The sequence below is a fragment of the Vipera ursinii genome (assembly GCF_947247035.1).
Source record: "Vipera ursinii genome assembly, chromosome: 6".
Lineage (NCBI taxonomy): Eukaryota > Metazoa > Chordata > Lepidosauria > Squamata > Viperidae > Vipera > Vipera ursinii.
This window is the reverse complement of record NC_139515.1, coordinates 22201576-22221566: the sequence shown is the minus strand read 5'-3', so window position 1 is coordinate 22221566 and position 19991 is coordinate 22201576. Positions and strand designations below refer to the sequence as shown.

The 19991-nt window shown below is 37.3% G+C and overlaps 1 protein-coding gene across 1 annotated transcript in view; it reads right to left on the bottom strand.

Moving 5' to 3' along the window:
* The window catches only part of SLC13A1 (solute carrier family 13 member 1), a gene marked incomplete at both ends in the record, with an annotated part of 38725 nt that extends 19867 nt beyond the window's left edge, over positions 1–18858 (bottom strand). The window contains 3 exons of the mRNA XM_083365811.1: positions 12161–12297; positions 13609–13737; positions 18760–18858. Of these exons, the coding sequence (XP_083221937.1) occupies positions 12161–12297; positions 13609–13737; positions 18760–18858 (365 nt within the window). The remainder of the gene's footprint in view (positions 1–12160; positions 12298–13608; positions 13738–18759) is intronic.
* Between the last annotated feature and the right edge of the window lie 1133 nt (positions 18859–19991).

Here is a 19991-nt window from a genome sequence, read left to right as displayed (position 1 = left end):
CACCTCCTGACCTACTAAAGTTTCTAATTCCTTTCTCTATGTAGCTGTAGTATGAACTAATTAACTTAGCACTCTGGCCAGTCAAGCAGAATTGGACTCTAAGAAGATAGCAGTAGAATAACATCTTTAACTCATCTATCTCACTTTTGTTTACATTAACTGCCAGTGGTTCTCCAATGGTTGAAGCAAGGATTTTCCCAGCTATGGTTGGATTTCCACAATCCAACCATGGACTTTCAGACCCAACCATGGACTTTTGACACAAGCTGCAACCCTTCCTTTACCTATACAGTTCAGGATATGGACCTTCAGATGATCTATAGAAGTATCCACAAGACTGCATGCATGTCTCAGAGCAGCACTGTTACAATGCAATTATCCCATCTCTTTTTATATGTGCATCATTGAAAGGGACAGAATGTTGCCATGATGTAACAATGCTAGTTTCTTCATTTTGATGAAAACATTAGATCCTATGTATGCCTCTACTAAGGAATAAGAGAAAATGTACAAATTGAATTGCCAACATATTCAGTTTTCAAACTTTGATGGATTTTTTTTCTCAAGTGTTCTATGAAATTTTCCCACAATAATGGAAACAACACTTTTTACATCATGTCTACATAATATATGTATTTCCATTTACTACATTTTCAAAGATGTCAACATTAAAATAACTTAGAACCAATTTGCATTTGTAACAGAACTTGTTGATCTCAGTAAAATCATTTAACCATGGGAGTAAAGGAAAGCAAGCATGATGAAATACCATCACTTTCGGGCGTGGGGGGAAGAAAGATGAAAAAAGTATTAAAAAATACTGCCCAATAAATTCAAATCACATGACTTTTTCAAGTTATGTGAGTTTTCTCAGAGAAAGACAACCAAAGCAACTTTGAATAATATATGCCATAGCTGAATGAACAGATGCATTTAGGGCATTGAACTGAATCAAGGTGACTCTGAATCTATTTGAAGATTATTGGTTTTTTCCACACTGAATAGGTGAATAGATTTGATTCAGCTAAGAGTTCATGAATGTACAATGTTCTAAATTTATACCATAATGTAAAAACTAACACTAGTCTACATTCTGGTAAAGGCAAGATTTACAAACAATAGATTCACTAAATGGGATTCCACTTTTAATTATTTTTTGTTATAAAAATGTATTTGAAACCTAACAGGTGCACAATTGACTTCAGTAATGATTTTTAGTACACTAGACTAGAGTTGCATCATTAATGTTTATGATGTTTGAAATGCACAAATGGGTGGAGTATTACTGAAATACCCTAAATTACTGCAATTTTCCATATTTCAAATTAATTAATATTGACTTTCAAGATCCCTAGATTTTCCATATTAGGCCATTTCTTAACATTATTTTTCTGGTACGTCAAAACAGACAGATTTGTATAAAGGTATCACTTTTCTATTTGGAAACAAGGCAGGAGTAGAAATTAAATCTTGGGCTTGGAAACACAAGGAAACAACAGCCAATCACCAGCCATCAACACAGCAATCAACCAATAGGAAGGCACCACATAAATGTGATGCATAGAATAGTCCAAAGCACACATTCTGGTAGAGAGAGGTTCCCTGAGGATGGGCTCCAGAATGAGTCCAAAAGCTCCAAAAACTAAATCTCTGGTCCTGGTGAATGATCCAGATTGGATCTTGCAATTTTATCCTGGGACAGGTATATTTGCCTTCATTAGTGTGAAATCAACTCATTCCATATGTACAATTGGGAATTGCTTCATCATAATGTGATGGTTGTGCTGTATGTTTCTACTAGGTTTTTTTTTTAATCTTGCTTTGTATTTTATCGGATTTCAAGAATGCGTATGGAGATGGGACAAAAATGTGGGATGATCACTTCAACCCCATGATCAAAGCTCTGTATATGTAAAAAAGGGAGTAAAACTTTTTGATAGTGCAGTTATAACATGACAGCTTGACTTTTTTTAAAAAAAACACACAGAGAGAGACATACAGGACATGATCCCATTCATTTTTGTGGAGACTCTTTGGTACCTAATGGCTGTGGTCTCTGCCTTAGTTTCTTGCATCCCAGTCCAACTAATTCTTTTCTACAAAGATTCTCCAAGAATGATATGTAATCTTCTAGTTAGATTGCCAGGGCCTTCCAATAAGCTTTCACTGCCAACTCCTAAAGTTTCTTTTTGAACTGAGAAATTATATCCTTGGAACACCTGCTCAATTACTCACACAGCAGAGTTGCTGACAGTACTGTATCTTTGTTTGATATAGGAAACAGTCTAGCATAAGAATTTTCAGCAATGTGCCAAAATAGAAATGCATCAAATCATACTCTACATAGAACAGCAGCCACTGACTTGCCTTTTCATTGGGATAACCTTGATCAATTTTGTGCAATTGCTCCCATAATACAATGCAAATGAAAGGCAATTCTGGGACAAATTCAATTTGTGATATTGCCCTATTTTTAATACAATTAATGATTATCATGTATAAATACATCACGTTTTAATTTACACCAAACAGCACTAGTCTAGGTAATTGTGAAAGACTGTAAAGATCTTTGAAATCTGTGAGGATAAAAATTATTTCAATCATTGTAAAGAGTAATGCAGAAAGGGTAGACTTATTTAAACTTATGAAAAATGGCTTAAAAATGGCTTTAACATTTTTTGCTAAAGTGTCTGTAACATGTTAGGAAAACACTTCCATAAGTCCACGTTATCAAAAAAAGAAAGAAATCCCTATACTGTTACCAGTCAGGGTGTACTCATAGGGTGTACTATCTTGCTACAGTAAGATAAAACAAATTTCTCTCCAAATCTTATGTTAACAATGCAGCAGCAGCAACTTTTTCTTCATTTTTGTTTGCAGAGCTATCTCAAATGATCTCCTATCATGCAGTAAGAACAGCCAGATCATCCTAGGCAATCAATTTCATGAAGTTGAACTGACTCAAGCTGTAAGTATTATGAAGTCAACTGAACCAAAGCCGTTTACCAAAGTACTTCTGACATTTGTATGTACTTTTGTGATTTGTATTTTTATTCTTGCCCTGTTCACCGCCCTGAGTCCTTCGGGAGAAGGGCAGTATAGAAATAGTATTAAATAAATAAATCTATTGATCTTCTTCCCCAACTTCTCTACATCTGATGGTTACGCTGGAGTATTCTCTTAATAAGGGAAACCTAATGGAAACCTTCATACCATAGGTTCTGCAAACTCATCAAAGAGTATGTAACTTTTTGAACCGATCATGGCCTGTGAATGGATAAGGATCACTATCAGCACATGTTCTTAAAAGTAACTAAAGCTAATAGGCTTATTTTGTTCTTTCTTCCAGCCCACTGGTTAAAAGACTTGGGTGTTGTACATCATCAATAACCCACAATAATTCAGTTCTAACAACAAAATAAAACACATTGTATAAAGCAAGGAAAGAAGCAACCAAAAACTAAGGAGAAATTTCCCAACGGTGAGAACAATTAACCAGGCTTGCCTTCAGCAGTTGTGGGTACCCTATCTCTGTAAGTTTTTAAGAAAAGACTGGACAGCCACTTGTCTGAAATGGTATAGGGTCCCCTGTCCAAGCAGGGGATTGGACAAGGTCCCTTCCGACTCTGTCATTCTATGTTATTATGTTCTTTAAAAAAATTGTCCCTTTTACATCATAGCCCTGGAATATGATTCAGAGATGTATTTAAATCTCACACCTACAAAGACTGGGCACTCCTTACATAAATAGAAAGTTTGATACACAGAAGGTTTTACAGCTTCAACTGAACATACACACATACACATACACACTTCTCTAATATGTTCATGTACTAACATAAGCTTTTTATTTTAAGCATGCAAAACCAAAATAATCCTAAACGAGCCGGGTAAAATAAATCATGGGTTATTTTATCAATAATAATTATTTATAAAATATATAAATTATATTAAAATTAATTTCTGGAAATAGCCAGTAGCTTTCTTTTTCTGTTTTTGACCATATAGCTCTATCCTATATTTTAAACTACTAATCATTAGTTGAGGATGGGCTTTCAATTATGACAAATCACTGTTCATACAGTTAGTTTTTTTTAAAAGATAAAGTATAAAATACATCAATTATGTTATATGTTTATAAACAATTTTCATGGTTTTGTTTTTGTTTTTTGCTTTATGAAACAACAGTGCTATAGCACACATTTAAAACAACCAATTGGTTAAGTATGGTTCTCAATTACAGCAAATTACTGTTAACTCTTTGTTAGGTGATTAAGTATCTTTTCAGCATCTCTGCGACAACCACCAAATATTTCCTAGAGACTTTGCAGGAAGCCTATAACTACTACCAACTGCTATCCACTGATTCCATAGCAAAGTTCTGCATTTTATGATTTTGTGAAAATTCCAACAGTAAGAAACATATTTGCTTCCTGAGAGCTGCAACTGGCTTTCTGATTAATACAGGTGCCATTCCTCTGGTAGCTGATAAAATAATAGATCTCTTTGTTCTTCCACTGTATGGGCACTAAGTTATTAGGCCATGCTTAAATGATAGATAATATCGGTTTATTATGCCTGCTATTTTTTTAAAAAATGGGTTATAACTACTGTTGCAAAAGATTGCGGATGAGGATGAATTATGCATGTAATTATAAAAATGCAAATGAAAGTTTCTGTCTTCTTCCAATCCTTGCTTTTGATCTTTCCTTGATCTAGATCCAGTTAAATCAATATAATTAAATTTATTTTAATTATTTTATTCAATTTTGATGCTGCCCAACTCAAACTGACTCTGAGTGGCTCACTACAATAAAATAACAACAAACCCAGAAAATTAACCATAACGAGTACAAAAATCACTACAAGATAATCAGAAGATGGCAATCCAACCATGAAGCAAACATCACAAAGGAGCCCAATCCACTGTAACCCAAGGGCAGGGTAAATATTATCATCAAAAGGGGAAATCTCCAGGGCTCGTTGCCTTGGAAGAGTGAGGAAGATTCTCAGGGATGACTCACACCCTGGATGGTATCTCTTTACTCTCCTACCATCCGGTAGGAGATATAGGAATATAGCCAGCCGTACCAACAGGCTGAAAAATAGCTTTTACCCGTGGGCTGTTAGGCTTTTAAATGGGACATAATCTTATGCAGAATTGACTTGGGAGGCCGGTGTGTGGTGTAGTTGGTTCACATAGTGTGGTGGGATGGAGGGTTTGTTGTCACTGTGTGTTGGGGGGGAGAGAGCACGGGGGGGAGGCTCAGCTAATCTCAATGTACACATGTTGTACTTTGACAATAAAGGTTTATTATATTAAATGTATGTATCTCTTGGGGGATCTCATTCCAGAAGGCAAGTGCCACTACAGGGGTAGAGTGCTTCCTAAATTGCAAAAATTAATCCCACTCTGCTGGATTGTACTGGATGGGCAGAAACCATGGCAGTTTTAATACAGTATATGGATAATGCATATAAATATATTAAATACATTATTACTCTGTATTATATGCACCTGCTAATTGCCTTGTCACTCAAAAGGCTAATAATTTTTTTGGAAGGCAAGAATGGACAATGTGGCATTTTCCTCCTGTCACAAATATAAAATGCATTTTCCTGCTGCAATTTTGAAATATTCTTTTTTTCTCCTTATATCCTTATATCCTCCAGAATTCTCCTGCCCATTTTTATTTATTGCCTACTTTAGAGAGGGAGGAAAATGCCCCACAAATGAATCAAGAATTTGCTTTACCAGTAGTGCTATAACCAGTCAAAGGTTATATTGTTGTTGTTGTTAGTTGCGAAGTCGTGTCCGACCCATCGCGACCCTATGGTTATATAGTGATACCTTATAAATAGTAGATTGTTAGGGGGCAGGATAGCTCACTGGTTAAAGACACTGAGCTTATCACCTAGAACACTGGTAGCCTGAGTTCAAGACCCTGAATGCCACACAAAGGGGTGAGCTTCCCTTACTTGCCTCTGCTCCTGTCTGCCTAGCAGTTTGAAAGCAAGCAAAAGCAAGTAAATAAATAGGTACCACTTCGGTGGGAAGGTAACTGTGTTCTGTGCACCTTTGGCATATAGTCATGCTGGCCACATGATCACGGAAGTGTCTTCAGACAATGCTAGCTCCCTTGGTTAAGAAATGGAGAAGCCTAGAAAGGGGAAACCTTTATTTTTACCTTTATTAGGTTGTTAGTTTGAAATCTGGTAAAAAATGTATAGTATATATATATATGTGTGTGTTTTTTTAATTAGTATCTCTTTTTCCTGGGGGAATCTACTTTTCCCCTGGGCTTTTCCACTGGAAAAAGAGAGAAGAAAAGTTGTGAAACAACAGTCAGCAGAGATAACTACTGTGTGAATTAGAGCAACTAGTGGTCCATCTGATAGGGGAACTTTCTATGATTGTCTCAGTTAAAGCATGGGAATATATTGCTTTTACAGGAAAGGCAATCTCAAAGTATATTCTACACTGAGCATGTAGTCCTTGACTTACAACAGTTTGTTTTGTGACCATTTTAAGTTACAACAGCACTGAAAAATGTGACGACCATTTTTCACACTTGTGACTGTTGCACCATCCCCATGGTCAGGTGATAAAAATTCAGACCCTTGGCAACTGATACATATTTATGATGTATGCAGTGTCCTGGGATCATGTGATTACCTGATGAGCAAAGTCAACGGGGAAAGCCAGATTCACTTAACAACTGTGTTGCTAATTTAACAACTGCAGTGATTCACTTAACAACTGTGTCAAGAAACAACATAAAATGAGGGGAAAAAATCACTATCTCACTTAGCAACATAAATTTGGGGTTCAGTTGTGGTTGGAAGTTGAGGACTACCTGTATTTCACTGAACTTTTTAATGAGCCCATATAGGAAGGATGGAGAAAGCAACTCCTATCTCTTTCAAGAGCCTCCCCAACACAACAGAAAGAGTTTTTCTTTTTGTATTGAAGTAGGAAATAAATGAGGTGTTCAATTTTGCTCGTGACAAGCAAATCAACAATTTAAAAATAGAAGCACCCCAAATGTCCTCTAAACCCACATGCTTATATATCCTCATCGACTCTGTGGCTCTCTCATTAGTCTGTTAACTCCAAAGGGTGCACAGCCCTCGACCCCCAAAAGGTCACTTGTTTCTGCCATACAACAAGCTGTTCTTTAATCATAAATACTATCAAGCAGCTGAATATCTGACTGATACAAAGAGCAATAGAACACAATTTCTTGAAAACAGTACATGTTGCTACTTTTTCCTCTAAATCATAAAGTCTTTGTAATAAGACCAGCCACCAGGGAAGAAACCACATGCATGATCTCCCTTTACAAATTTGTAGAGGCGCTGAATTGGAGAAAATCTGGGGTAGCTGGATTTGACAACTAGATGGGCAGGAGCTGAAAGTTGGAAAAAGTGTTTGAAACATAATTTCAAACATTTTAGTATTCCTTATGAAATGAAAAGTTGATTTGTAGGCAGCAATATTTTTGCATTTGTGAAACTGTATCTCCAGGTTGAAACTATCAAAATCAAATGCAGTATACGTATATGTATATGTATACACACACAAACACACATATATATATGTGTGTCTTTGTGTTTGTGTGTGTGTGTATACATATACATATATGTATACTGCACTTGATTTTGATAGTTTCAACAGTGTTCAAGATGAATATGTCTGACACTCTTACATGCTATTTACAATGCCTTACTTTTCCAAATATGAAAAACTGACATTTTTGCTATCAACATACCGTATTTTCCAGCGTATAAGACAACTGGGCGTATAAGACGTCCCCCGACTTTTGAGAAGATTTTCAAGATTTTCCGTCTTATACGCCGGAAAATTCTTACATGCCAGTTGCCAAGTGTCCGACACAAGCCCGATTCAGACCCATCTGATGCAGATGGTGCAAAGCCCTGCTGGTTGCCACCCGACGCCGGACGGCTCCGCTGGTGCTGCCTCCGCTGGTGCCGCCTTAAGAGGGAAGGGCGTGAGGTGCCTGCCACAGCTCCCCGAGCACTCCTTAGCAGCCGGGAAGCGCGCGCGTGCGCAGGACTGCCCTGCCAGCTCCCGCCCGACACTGGACGGCTCCGCCGATGCCGCCTCAAGAGGGAAGGGCATGAGGCGCCTGCCACGGCTCCCCGAGGACTCCTTAGCAGCCGGGGAGCATGCACGTGTGCAGGACTGCCCTGCCGGCTCCCACCTGATGCCAGCCTGCCCTGCTTCCTCTATAGTGAGAGGGGAAGGTGTGTCTTCCCGGTCTCGTCGACTTGCAGCCAAGCTGGAGCCGAAAGGGGCTTTTCCTTCCACCCACCCTTTGGAATAAACGCAAGAGCTCCCGGGGTCTGGCATTTGCAAGGGGGAGGGGAAGGGGCTTAGAGGCTCTTGGGGGTGGGAAGGGAGAGTCACGTTGGAGGGGGGACTGGACTATGGAGGCTTGAAGTTGCTTTGTAAGAATGGGGGCGCTCGGTTGATTTATGTACTATTTTCCGGTGTATAAGACGACTGGGCATATAAGACGACCCCCCAACTTTTGAGAAGATTTTCATGTGTTAAAAAGTCATCTTATATGCCGGAAAATACGGTAGTTAAATAATTTAGGTTTCGACTTGTACATATTGGGACCCTACAACATTAACAATATCCATAGGTTTTACTTTATGAATGAATGAACCTTTATTATCAAAGTACAACATGTGTACAGTGAGATTGACTGAGCCTCCCTTTGTGCCCCCCCCACAACTCACAGTGACAACAAACCCACCATCTTGTTACACCATGTGAGCTAATTGCACAACACACCGGCCTCACAAGTCAATCATACATAGAGTTATTTCCCATTCAGGGGCCTGACAGCCCATGGATAGAAGCTGTTCTTCAGCCTGTTGGTACGAGTGTTTCTACACAAACTCTTTGCTTATAACAAGCGCTATCCAGCAGCTTTAAATAAATTACTTAAACATTTTATTTCTATCAAGTGAAGGTCAATTCCATTCATTATCCAGACTTTTTAATAAACAAAAAATGAATAATGAAGGTAGAAACAATATAACTTCAAAAATAACTTCATTATAGCAAAACCAGAATTCTATCCAATCTAATAAAAACCCTATTATTCAAACTACTTTAATCAGTGATGTTCATCGCATTTTAATTTCCAGTTCTTTCATAAATACTTTCTGCCACTTTCTCCATTTCTATTATATATGAACATTGATTCTGTCATTCACAAACTATAGTGAACAGTGTCTAACCCAGGGGTCGGCAACCTGAAAAAGGAAAAGAGCCACTGGGAACTGGTTCCATCACACACACAAAAAAGTGGGAGCCGCGTGCATGCGTCCATGCACACGCATGCGCAAAAAACATTTTGTGCATGCACAAAACATTTTTCTTGCGCATGCGCAGACGCACGCAGTTGCCATTTTTTAATGTATGATGGAACGGGCTGTGGCAGCTTTCCTAACAAGCGGCGCCACTGCCCGTTCCAAGAGGTGCGCGCGCACCTCTCTGAACGAGCGGAGGTGCGCGCGCACCTCTCCAAACCTTTGGAGAGGTGCACGCGCACCTCCGTGCGAATGGGCAGTGGCGCCGCTCGCTGGGAAAGTAAAACTTTCTTTTAAAACTTCTGTTAAAGTTGATAAAGCTTATTCAATAATATTAAAGAACACCACTAAAGGCAATAGTTCTCCATTAAACAACCCACTGTGAAAGCACAACAGCAATTTGCTGCCAAAAGCTTGAGTCCGCTGACAAATTTACAAGTGATGACAACATCATTGCATAATAAAAACTCTGCCCAACCTAGCAAATTAATTTAATTTAATTGAGTTAAATTAAAATATTATCTGAAGTCAAATCTATATTCTATTACTTTTACAGAAAAGTGTGTAAAATATTTTTTTATCAAAATGCTGACTTGAGAAAATGTAATGCATACAAGCATGAAGATACCAAGATTGAGAAGGAGAAGAGTGGTTGCGGGACTGAACAATTCAAAGGCACAAGTCAGTTCTGATGAATATGCCATCTCTTGTGGAAGGAATTTCAAATATGTTTAATTCCAAAAAGCATACTATAAGCATCAGAAAGATCAATTTATTTAGCTTCCCTCTGGGAAAATCCATTATAGATTATAAGGAAAGATGCATGGGGCAGCTGTAGCTTATTAACTTTCTAATGTTTCCTTGGTGTAACTTCCCAGACCAAACTAAATGGAAAAGTATAATAAATTTAAACTTTGTGACTTGTTCACTCACTCGTATGATTGGAGAAGATGTGTGAGGCTCTAAATGCAGCATTAAATTGTCATTACTTTTGTGTGTACATCTGTGTGTGCAGCAACCAAGCAAGTCTATGTTTAATAAAAAAACATTGCTTGCTCTCAATTACTCTCATGTTTGAAATATTATATACTCACATTACTGCAAAGGATCGTTGTAAATGTGACATGACACTTAAAATACTTGGGTCTCAGGAAACCAATTACAGTATTATAGTCTAAATGTGTAATTTACATAACTAACTACTGAAACTACTGAAATGTATCCCCATGTGAATATCTATAGAACTATGGCTTAAATTTCTCTGAGAAGATAGGTATAAAAGATGTACTTTTAGTCTATTTCAGTGTTTCTCAATCTTAACCACTTTAAGACGGGTGGACTTCTACTCCAGCTTTACCACCAGCTTATCAAGTGTATAGGAGATGAGGGCTTGGTAGCACAAGGAAAGGACAGCCAGTGACTTAATAGCCAGGCATCAACATCCCAATCAACTACTAAAAAGCCATACACCGGGCACCATATAAATACCACACAGAGAATAGCCCAAAGCACACAATCTGCCTGAGGATAGGCTCTAGCATGAATCCAGCTTGGAAGACTAAACCTCTGGTTCTGGCGACCGACCCAGATTGGATCCTGAAACATTATCCTGCCACATTACATATATCTGCCTTTATCCCTGAATTTCCCTGCCACCCAACTTAACATGGCTAAGGTTGAGAAATACTGGTCTATTCTATATTGGCATGAGGTTTCCTAGTGATCTCTCATACAAATACTATTCAAGGCTAACCCTACTTAGCTTTCTAGATTGCCATAAATGGCTAGATATTGCTACCTTTGGATCCATCCCATGGTGTCCAGCAGGAATGTCCACATGTGCAAAATATCAAGATGGCTTCGGTTCAAGGTCCACTTTTTTTTTTTGCAAGTATTGTATGTGTCTAGGTTTTCTGGTAGGAATGCATTAGCACATCTACCGGCTCTTACCGTGGCTTCCTGTTCACCCACATTGAACATTAGGAGGAGAAACGCTTCTGCTTTAGCTAACATTGCTAATTTGCAATCAAAGAGATAAGTGACAGCTTACTGCTTCCCCATCACAGCAGCCACTGGCAATTCAGACTCATGGAGCCTGCTGTGCTTACAAACTCCTTTTTGACTTGCTGATGGGATTGACAAGGGACAGTAGGGGCCATCTGACTCCTTGAGAGCAACAAAAAAGAGCACAGCATGGGTTTAATTTCTTCTTTGTAAGAACAGTCAGCAAATTGGGGGAAAGACAGAATATTCCTCTGAGTCTGAAATTGCTGCTGCAACTACCTAAACTATAAATTGAATAATAGCGATGCAGTGTATGAAAGATCTCGTGGGTTGCCTAATCTCAGCCATTAAGGAGGATGAGTCAGAGTTGTTCACTAGTTCGTCTGCTATTTTGTTCCAAGCCATCCACCATTATCGTCAATAACAGAAGCATTTCATGTGCGCCTTGTCTTCTCGCCCCAATGATACATATAATTAAATTTCAGTAAAAGGCTGGTTGTAGCAAATTTCTTTAGCAGCCAAATAGAGCAGTAATCCTGGCATGTAAACAGGCAATGCCTTGCAGCTCAACCTGCCCCATTCTTTCCGTAATGGTGAAGCTGTACTAAAACAGCACCTGTTGAATTTCTTTCCAGTGTGTGGTTGCTAATGGACAATAAAATGTCAAGAAAAGAGGAGGCAACTGAGTTGCAAAGCAGAGTCATTTCTGAGCCAAATGGCATTTCAATGGCACCCTCACGGGTGTGCACACACAAATGCATACACACACACACATTCACACACACACATACACTTGAATGCTACATACCATGCAGGGTTAACACCCACCAGCATCACCATTTTCAGAGCAATTCTTTTGTGCAAATTCCATTTTTCAATTGATGTTGCCAGGCAAATTATACCAGTCAAGAGCAGATGAAAATCTCTAAAATAAGCAGATGCCACCTAAAAATCAAAATGTGTCTTATTAGCTAAGTGCATGCTTTTAAATTTTTGATATTCAATACACAAAACATGACTCCAGAAGTTGGTAGAGGACAGGAAGGCCTGGAGGAACATTGTCCACAGGGTTGCGATGGGTCGGACACGACTTTGCAGGTAACAACAACAACAACACAAAACACATCGGCTCCTCTGGAATAAAAACAGTTTTTAAAACAAAAAAAATATGAAGCAGTTTCAGAGGAAAAAAATGATGCAGGCTAGTGGCAACAGTGCCCATCATCTGATGGAAGTATGAGATAAATAAAATAAACTGAGCTAATGAAAATTAGGGAATTGTAAGATAAATTTAGATTATGAATGTAGGAAGTCATTTTCATTCACTTCTTAGTATCTTCGTTGTCTAAGTGATCTCAGTCTCATTCTATGACTCAGTTCATGAAAAGTGATTTTGTTTTTAGCATCATAAGCAAGTGCCATCATAGTGCAACCTGCTCAGTCATCTTTCTGTGTTCCTGCAGTTTTCCTGGCAAGTTTTTTAGAATTGGATTGTCACTGCCTTGAGAGAGAGCATGTGGCTCAAGGTCACCCAGCAGTTTCATGCCTAAAGTGGGATTAGAACTCACAGTTTGGTGGTTTTTAGCCTGGTATTAATAACCATTGTACCAGACCAGCTCTATTCTTAAATTTCTGCATCACAATCATCTCTAATGCAGAAATAAATGCAAGTCAGGATGATTTCAAGATGTGCTCTAAGTCAGAGGTCTCCAACTTTTGGGGCACCAGGAACTGGTTATGTGGGAAGAGGTTTTTCCACAGACTGAAGGGGATGTGGTGTTGTGTGCTGCCTGCATCCCGCGGATCGGGCTTTGCTTTGCGGTGCTTGGGGATTGACGACCTCTGCTGTAAGTGAACTCAAGGCATTTTACTAGGATTATTTAATTGGTTCCACAAATAGCAACTAGATTGCAGCAAAGAATTAGAGTTGTGTATCTCTGTTGGCCCTAGTGGTGGTCTTGATTATTGCAGCTTAATTCTTATAACCCTCCTTTTAGCATTTGGCACATTATAAACCAGGCATATCAAACTGCCAGCCTGTGGACCAGATGCATCATACTGAAACCACGCCCACCCCATTGCTGGCAATGAGAAAAAGTCACGATACGTCGCGTAACGTCACATGATGTCGCGAGTTTGACATGCCTGTTATAAACCAACATCTGATCAAAGAGAGTACATGCATTGTAATCTTTGAAATATAAATTGACTGCTGAAGTAACAGTAGAGAAAAAGAAACAAACAGAAGAGATATACCTTTTTTGAAGACAATATTCCAAACAGTGGAAACATTAAAGCAGGAATTAATGCGGAAACAGCCAGAGGCAAAGCTTCTGTAAGCCAGAAGATACCAACCACAAACAATGTGTATGCACATTCTGCTTCCTAGAAAAAAAATAATTTAAAACAAATTAGATTTATATTAGACAATAATTGTAGTCAAATGACAAAATCCAAAGAACCAAAGAGAAAAATGCAATTCCAAATATATAGTTGTACACCAAAGTTTAGACACCTGGTCAAATTGCAGGTTTCAATGAATCCTTCAGTAAACAAAAGCTGACCAACCTCTACATACAAACGTTAACCATGATAACCTTCTACCAATTTGAATCCATACGGAAGTTTCGTGTTATCATACTGAAAGGGAATACCATTTATTTGGACTAAAATCAAGTGATTTCATGGCAACACTATTCTGCTGGCAGAAATGCACTCATCTGGGCAGTTAGTTTGATAACTATATAGAAGTGATTTTAAAAAGTATTGTGCTAATCGCAGTTTTCAATCTGTAGGCCAATTGTCCTTGTTTTGCTTTCAAATATACTGTATTAAGATTTGTATTCTGGGGATGTGCCTCCATGGAGTTATTTCTTTTGCTTAAGCTTTGTCCTCAAAATAAACAAACAAAAATAAATGCCCTAGGACCCAAGCCTTTTTGAAGACATTCTCATATACTTCCATCTGCATATTTGGACTGAGATTTGCCATATAAGATTGGTGATCTGGATATGAATAAAACAAGTCTCCTAAATGGGATTAAGTATATGTTTCTTCATGTTTGTTGTTTCTTTTAAAAACTTCCCGGGGGGGGGGAACCATAAGACAGTCTCCATGGATCTATGTGATATATGTGTCACAGGGACCCTAAGATCCATTCTTAATGATGGAACATTTTTGTCTGCCTTTCCACATCCTTAGTCCTCTGCAACAGATTGTGTCCCAGAGTGGAGATTAAAAGCAGGAAACCAATACTTGTTACCAGCTTTCAGTAAAATTGTAAAGAAATCTTCAAGAAACCAAACCAAAGAAAAATCTATACATATTAAAGCTTTTGCAGCCAGTTTTTTTTTTCTCTACCACATGAAGGATGCCTTAAACTATTCTTGTGCTCGTATGTTAGAGAAGAAAGATTAGTCGGAAAGATTAGTCATTTCAATAACAGATTGAGCATAGTTTCTTCTCTTTGCCTGAAACTAAATTATCCATCTCTTAGGCACAGCTACATTTCAATAAGATGATAAACAAGAGAAATTTATTCTTCTATATTTTATTGTTGAAAAGGCAGTAATAAAATCTCATTTTTATAGCACTTCCATTTTTACAGAATTATATTCTAAAAAGAAAATACAACAATAAATATAATCACTATGGATCTAGACTGTGCAGTGGGAGGCTACCTGTCTACATATTTAGCACATATTTCCCAAACAATGATTAATTTCTTAAGATGCCATCCAAAATTTTACTGCATAGTTTTAACTACTTATGATTTAGGATTACTAAGAATCAGAGCTCTGGTACCAAACTTTAACATACTTAAAAGTTGCAAAGGATTGATTTTTAGATAATTTTAGAAAGACCAGTGTCAAATCATACTGAGAGATGACTATTACAGCTACGTACATGGATAAGGAAACTTTCAACTGAGATGGGGATATATGCATTTAAATTGAAAATTTTCAAATGTAAATGTAGGGCTACTAGATTTGGGATTTAAAAATCTGGATGGCCCCTAGATAGTGGAAGTTATCAAACTTTATTTTTTATTGCCAGGAATTTTTCAGCTTACATCTGGCAAATTTATGAACACTTATTTAAGTTTGCATGTTTGAATTAATACATTAAACATAACTGTTTTTGCATTTTGTATGGCATAAGCATTTAGAATGCTAACTCACCTAAATGAAAAGTTTAGTCAAAAAAACATAAATTTGTAAAAATAATGTAATAATTCTCACATTGGTCAAAGATATTTGTAAATATTATGTATGTTAGAGACATAATACATACACAAACATGGATGCTTAAAGAAATAGGCATCAAAATACATGAATATTTTTACTGCAAACTTTTTAAAAAATTCAAAGGAAATAATCTGAACTTGATAAAGCTAAAGGTAAAGGTAAAGGTTCCCCCGCACATGCGTGCTAGTCGTTTCCGACTCTAGGGGCCGGTGCTCATCTCCGTTTCAAAACCGAAGAGCCAGCGCTTGTCCGAGGACGTCTCCGTGGTCATGTGGCCGGCATGACTAGACGCCAAAGGCGCACGGAACGCTGTTACCTTCCCACCGGAGTGGTCCCTATTTTTCTACTTGCATTTTTACGTGCTTTCGAACTGCTAGGTTGGCAGAATGATAAAGCTATACAAGCTGAAAAACTAAGAAAAATTAAGGATGATAGCTCCTAGGTCACAACTCAATATGTCATAAGATTCTTTACTGCTATGTGTACCATTCATAGTACCATATCGCATTTCCCATGTTTCATAACTTAACATACACAACTATATTATGGCTATATAAATGATATCACCTTCCATAAATATACAACGACTCTGCTTCACACACACCAGTTTCATATGTCAGCATAGGTTTCTCTGTCAGATATACTGCTCTATGTATCCATCACATCCATCTATATAGATAGTCCTTAACTTATAACAATTAGTTTAGTGGCCATTCAAAGTTACAACAGCACTGAAGAAAGTGATTTATGACCGTTTTTCACACTTACAACCATTATAGCATCCCCAGGGTCAATATTTCGGCACTTGGCATCTGTTTCATATTTATGACAGTTCCTGGGATCATGACCAGAACCTTTTGCAGCCTTCTGACAAGCACTCAATGTGGAAGCCAGATTCACTTAACAACCATGTTACTAACTTAACAGTTGCAGTTATTCACTTGACAACTGTGGCAAGAAAGGTCATAAAATGGGGCAAAACTGTCTCGCTTAGCAATAGAAATTTTAGGCTCAATTTTGATTGTAAATTGAGGACTACCTGTATATCCAAACAGAGATCTATATGCCTAAAGGATTGTGCATTGGATATATTGTTATGGCTGCATGGCAAACCCATTTTATTACATAAAAGACACAAGAGAAAAGAACATTGCATGAATGTGATAGATTCACCTTTCCATCTTCAAAGTCTATTTTTATTTGTTCTCAGAATAACTTCTCTGAAAATTCTGTTATGACTAATTATGATGGGAAGAAAATCAGCATTAGGGGAGATTTATTTCCCTCCTTTAGCACTTAAAGGAACTGTGCAGTACTGTGAAAATATACTGTATAGACATAAAGTTGGAGGAAAGAGTATAGCTAATAAGACTGTGACAGTCATTGATCAGGATGAGAGTTGACAGCTGCTCAAAAATAAAGTTTCGTTGTAGAATTTCATGGAGTCAAAAATTCACTCATTAACATTATTAACATCTGACAAGTGCCTTGATTACATTGCTAGATAAAAAGCCACACTTGTCCAGTTAACAAGCTGCTGTTTTCTGCTTAGTTTAACCTTCTGTCACCAGAAGATGTTGCATACATATGCAACCTGTTTTCTAAATGCCTCGACTGCATTCTTGGCAACTGCATCCTCTGTTATTACCATGGTCCTCATGTATCAGCCACTGATGCACACAGAACATAGAGGGTATTGATTAATTAATATTGAAAGCATCTAATGCATTTAAAAAAGAACCCAATACCTGCCGAATTCCATCTACCAGCAGCCTCCATACAATGCCCCATAGATGTGACACTTCGTTTTGAAATCAAAACAAATGGAAGGCAGTTTAAAATATCAAAAAGAGGGAAAGGCTGCTGAGAAAACTCTCCAGAGAACAGGTATGTAGGAGAAGCATGAAGCAAATGCTGCTGTTTCAAAGGAAACTAAAAAATGGTCCAAGAAAGAACATTTGAAGCTTACATGTAACCCCAGGGAAGGTCATAGGGCCTATCTGATATTTTTTGTGTGTGTGAATACAAATATTACAAACTAGAATTTAACCAGCTCAGATTCATGAAAATGTCTTCTTTGGGAAAGAAGGGTTTGTATGGTATTCCTCTGCCATACTTTTAAATTTCTGCCTTCTTTGAATGTGGAAACTAGGAATCGGGGCTGGAATATATGATAGCAATTGTAAAAATGATTTTCATCTCTTTATTTCATTTTATTAAGACAGGATTAATGACATTCCTACTGAATTTTATATTTTCAAAACCCTCTGTAAGTTTTTTTTCAGTCCTGTTGCCTTAGCTGTAGTTTGAAACTTCCTTAGATCTTAGTATTTTCTATCCACAACTTAAACATGTCACAACTAAACATGTTTTAGGTTTGTGACAAGGCTCACCCAGCACAGTAAGTCAAGGTTTACTTTAACCATGCTTTATTATTTAAACAAAAATTGAGTAGGTTTCTACAAAAACTTGACTCACGAGCCATGATTTACAAAGTATATTGGCTTCAAATACCAACATACTAAACCATAAAGATATAAGTAAGTTGAGTCATGCTTTGATGATGTAAGAAACCAATACACAGTGCCAACATCGGTTTTATTTCTTCCTGACTTCATTTCCCATCTCTTCTCAACTGTTTTACCATTCTGAAGAACTCAAAAGTTTACATGTTTTCTTTGTTGGCTTAAGAAAGATATTGCCCTTACATAGATTTTAGCATTTTTATCATTATTATTGTTGTTTTTTAGAGCCTAGTGAATATCCAATGATGAGCACAAGGAACAAATGAGCAGTAAATCCAATTCATAGTCTCTAGGATTTTGTGAGGGGCTGTGATTTCAAAAGATATGAAATACTTTGATTGATGGCTTCTCGTTTTATCCTTCTTGGTTTATTCTTAATCACATTAAGAAAAATCAGAAAAATAGGCTTGATCATTTTCATCTCACATACATTATAATGTTGTACAAAATTTCATTCTGATATCAGTAGGGCATAAAATATTGCAAGTCAGTGATATAGCCAGGTAAAACAATTTAACATCAATATACAACCCAGCCTTTCCCAATCAATGCAACTCGGTATGCTGGCCACCTCAGGTGCAGTCAAGCATATCTAAACAGCTCCAAGCTGAAAAAGCTCTGCAGTTCTCACTTACTTTGGTCCTGATGATGAGAGGTAATGGAAGCAGGAGAAGGGGAGTAAAAATAATGAGAAAGAATCGGCGGTAGACCAAGAGTTCTCTGATTGTCTTCATTGTCCTGGGTTGGTGACTTAGCTTTTCTGTAGAAAAATAATAAAAAAGAGAATTGATTGAGCTTTAAATAGATGTATCTGATTAATATTTCTCTAAACTGTCACCTTTAGTCATTGCAACAGAGCTTTGGTCAAGCCAAGTTAAAAATAAATCTTGTACTTTATTGTTATAGTGTTTACATTAACACATGAGATAAGACATACATTCTCCAGTGAAGACTCTGCATTTGTTCTAACATAAAACAGTTCCTAGCCATATGATTCTGATTTAATCAAGATTTTCTCTACATTAGAATGAGTCTGAGAAGCTTCTTCATTCAATACTTTAACCAACTTTGAAGAGTGACTGTTCTGATGCAGGGGTTTTACTTGCAACAGTTTAAACCTACCAATCCAATTATTCTAAGCATTTATTTTTGTGTTTACCACTGTTTTAATCTCAGCTTATGAAGTTAGCCAAAATAACTGGTTAACATCATAAACTGAGATTAAAACAGTGGTAAACACAAAAATAAATGCTTAGAATTTGTTTCATATATATGAATTGGTGATCCTGAACTGAGAGACAATTTAAGTGTATGGTTTTTGGATGAGTTCCATGGCAACTTATGGAATTTGTAAGGAAAAAAGGGTATAGGAGAAGAATGTGGCCAAATTACCTAAAGCCAAGTTTCTAAATGCTTTGCAAGGACTCTGGGCCAGATGTCACTTGTGAATTATGTAGAGCATATGTAGAGATGTTAGTCTCCATAGATGTTTAAGGCTTATATTAAGCTGTAAGGAAACAAATTATGATGATTTATAGGATTTAAGTGATTGTTTACTGAACCACATTTGTACTTAGTAAATCTTAATTGCCTGGTTCACAAAAGCAATAAAGTGAGGAGGAATGCCTTTTTTTGGCAGTTGACAGCTGCACTTTAAATATATAGCAGGACAAAGTGACACCATGAAAATCACTATAGTAATTGACCCAGAATTTTGGCCTTTATATTTTTACTTGCTGGGGGGGGGGTTGATGGTAAATATGTAGTAAAATTAAACCTAACAGAGGTTTGATACCCTTACTTTACAATTATTAATTTTTAATTTTTTAAAGTTTTTAAAAATCCAGATGACTTTTAAATGTAGTTT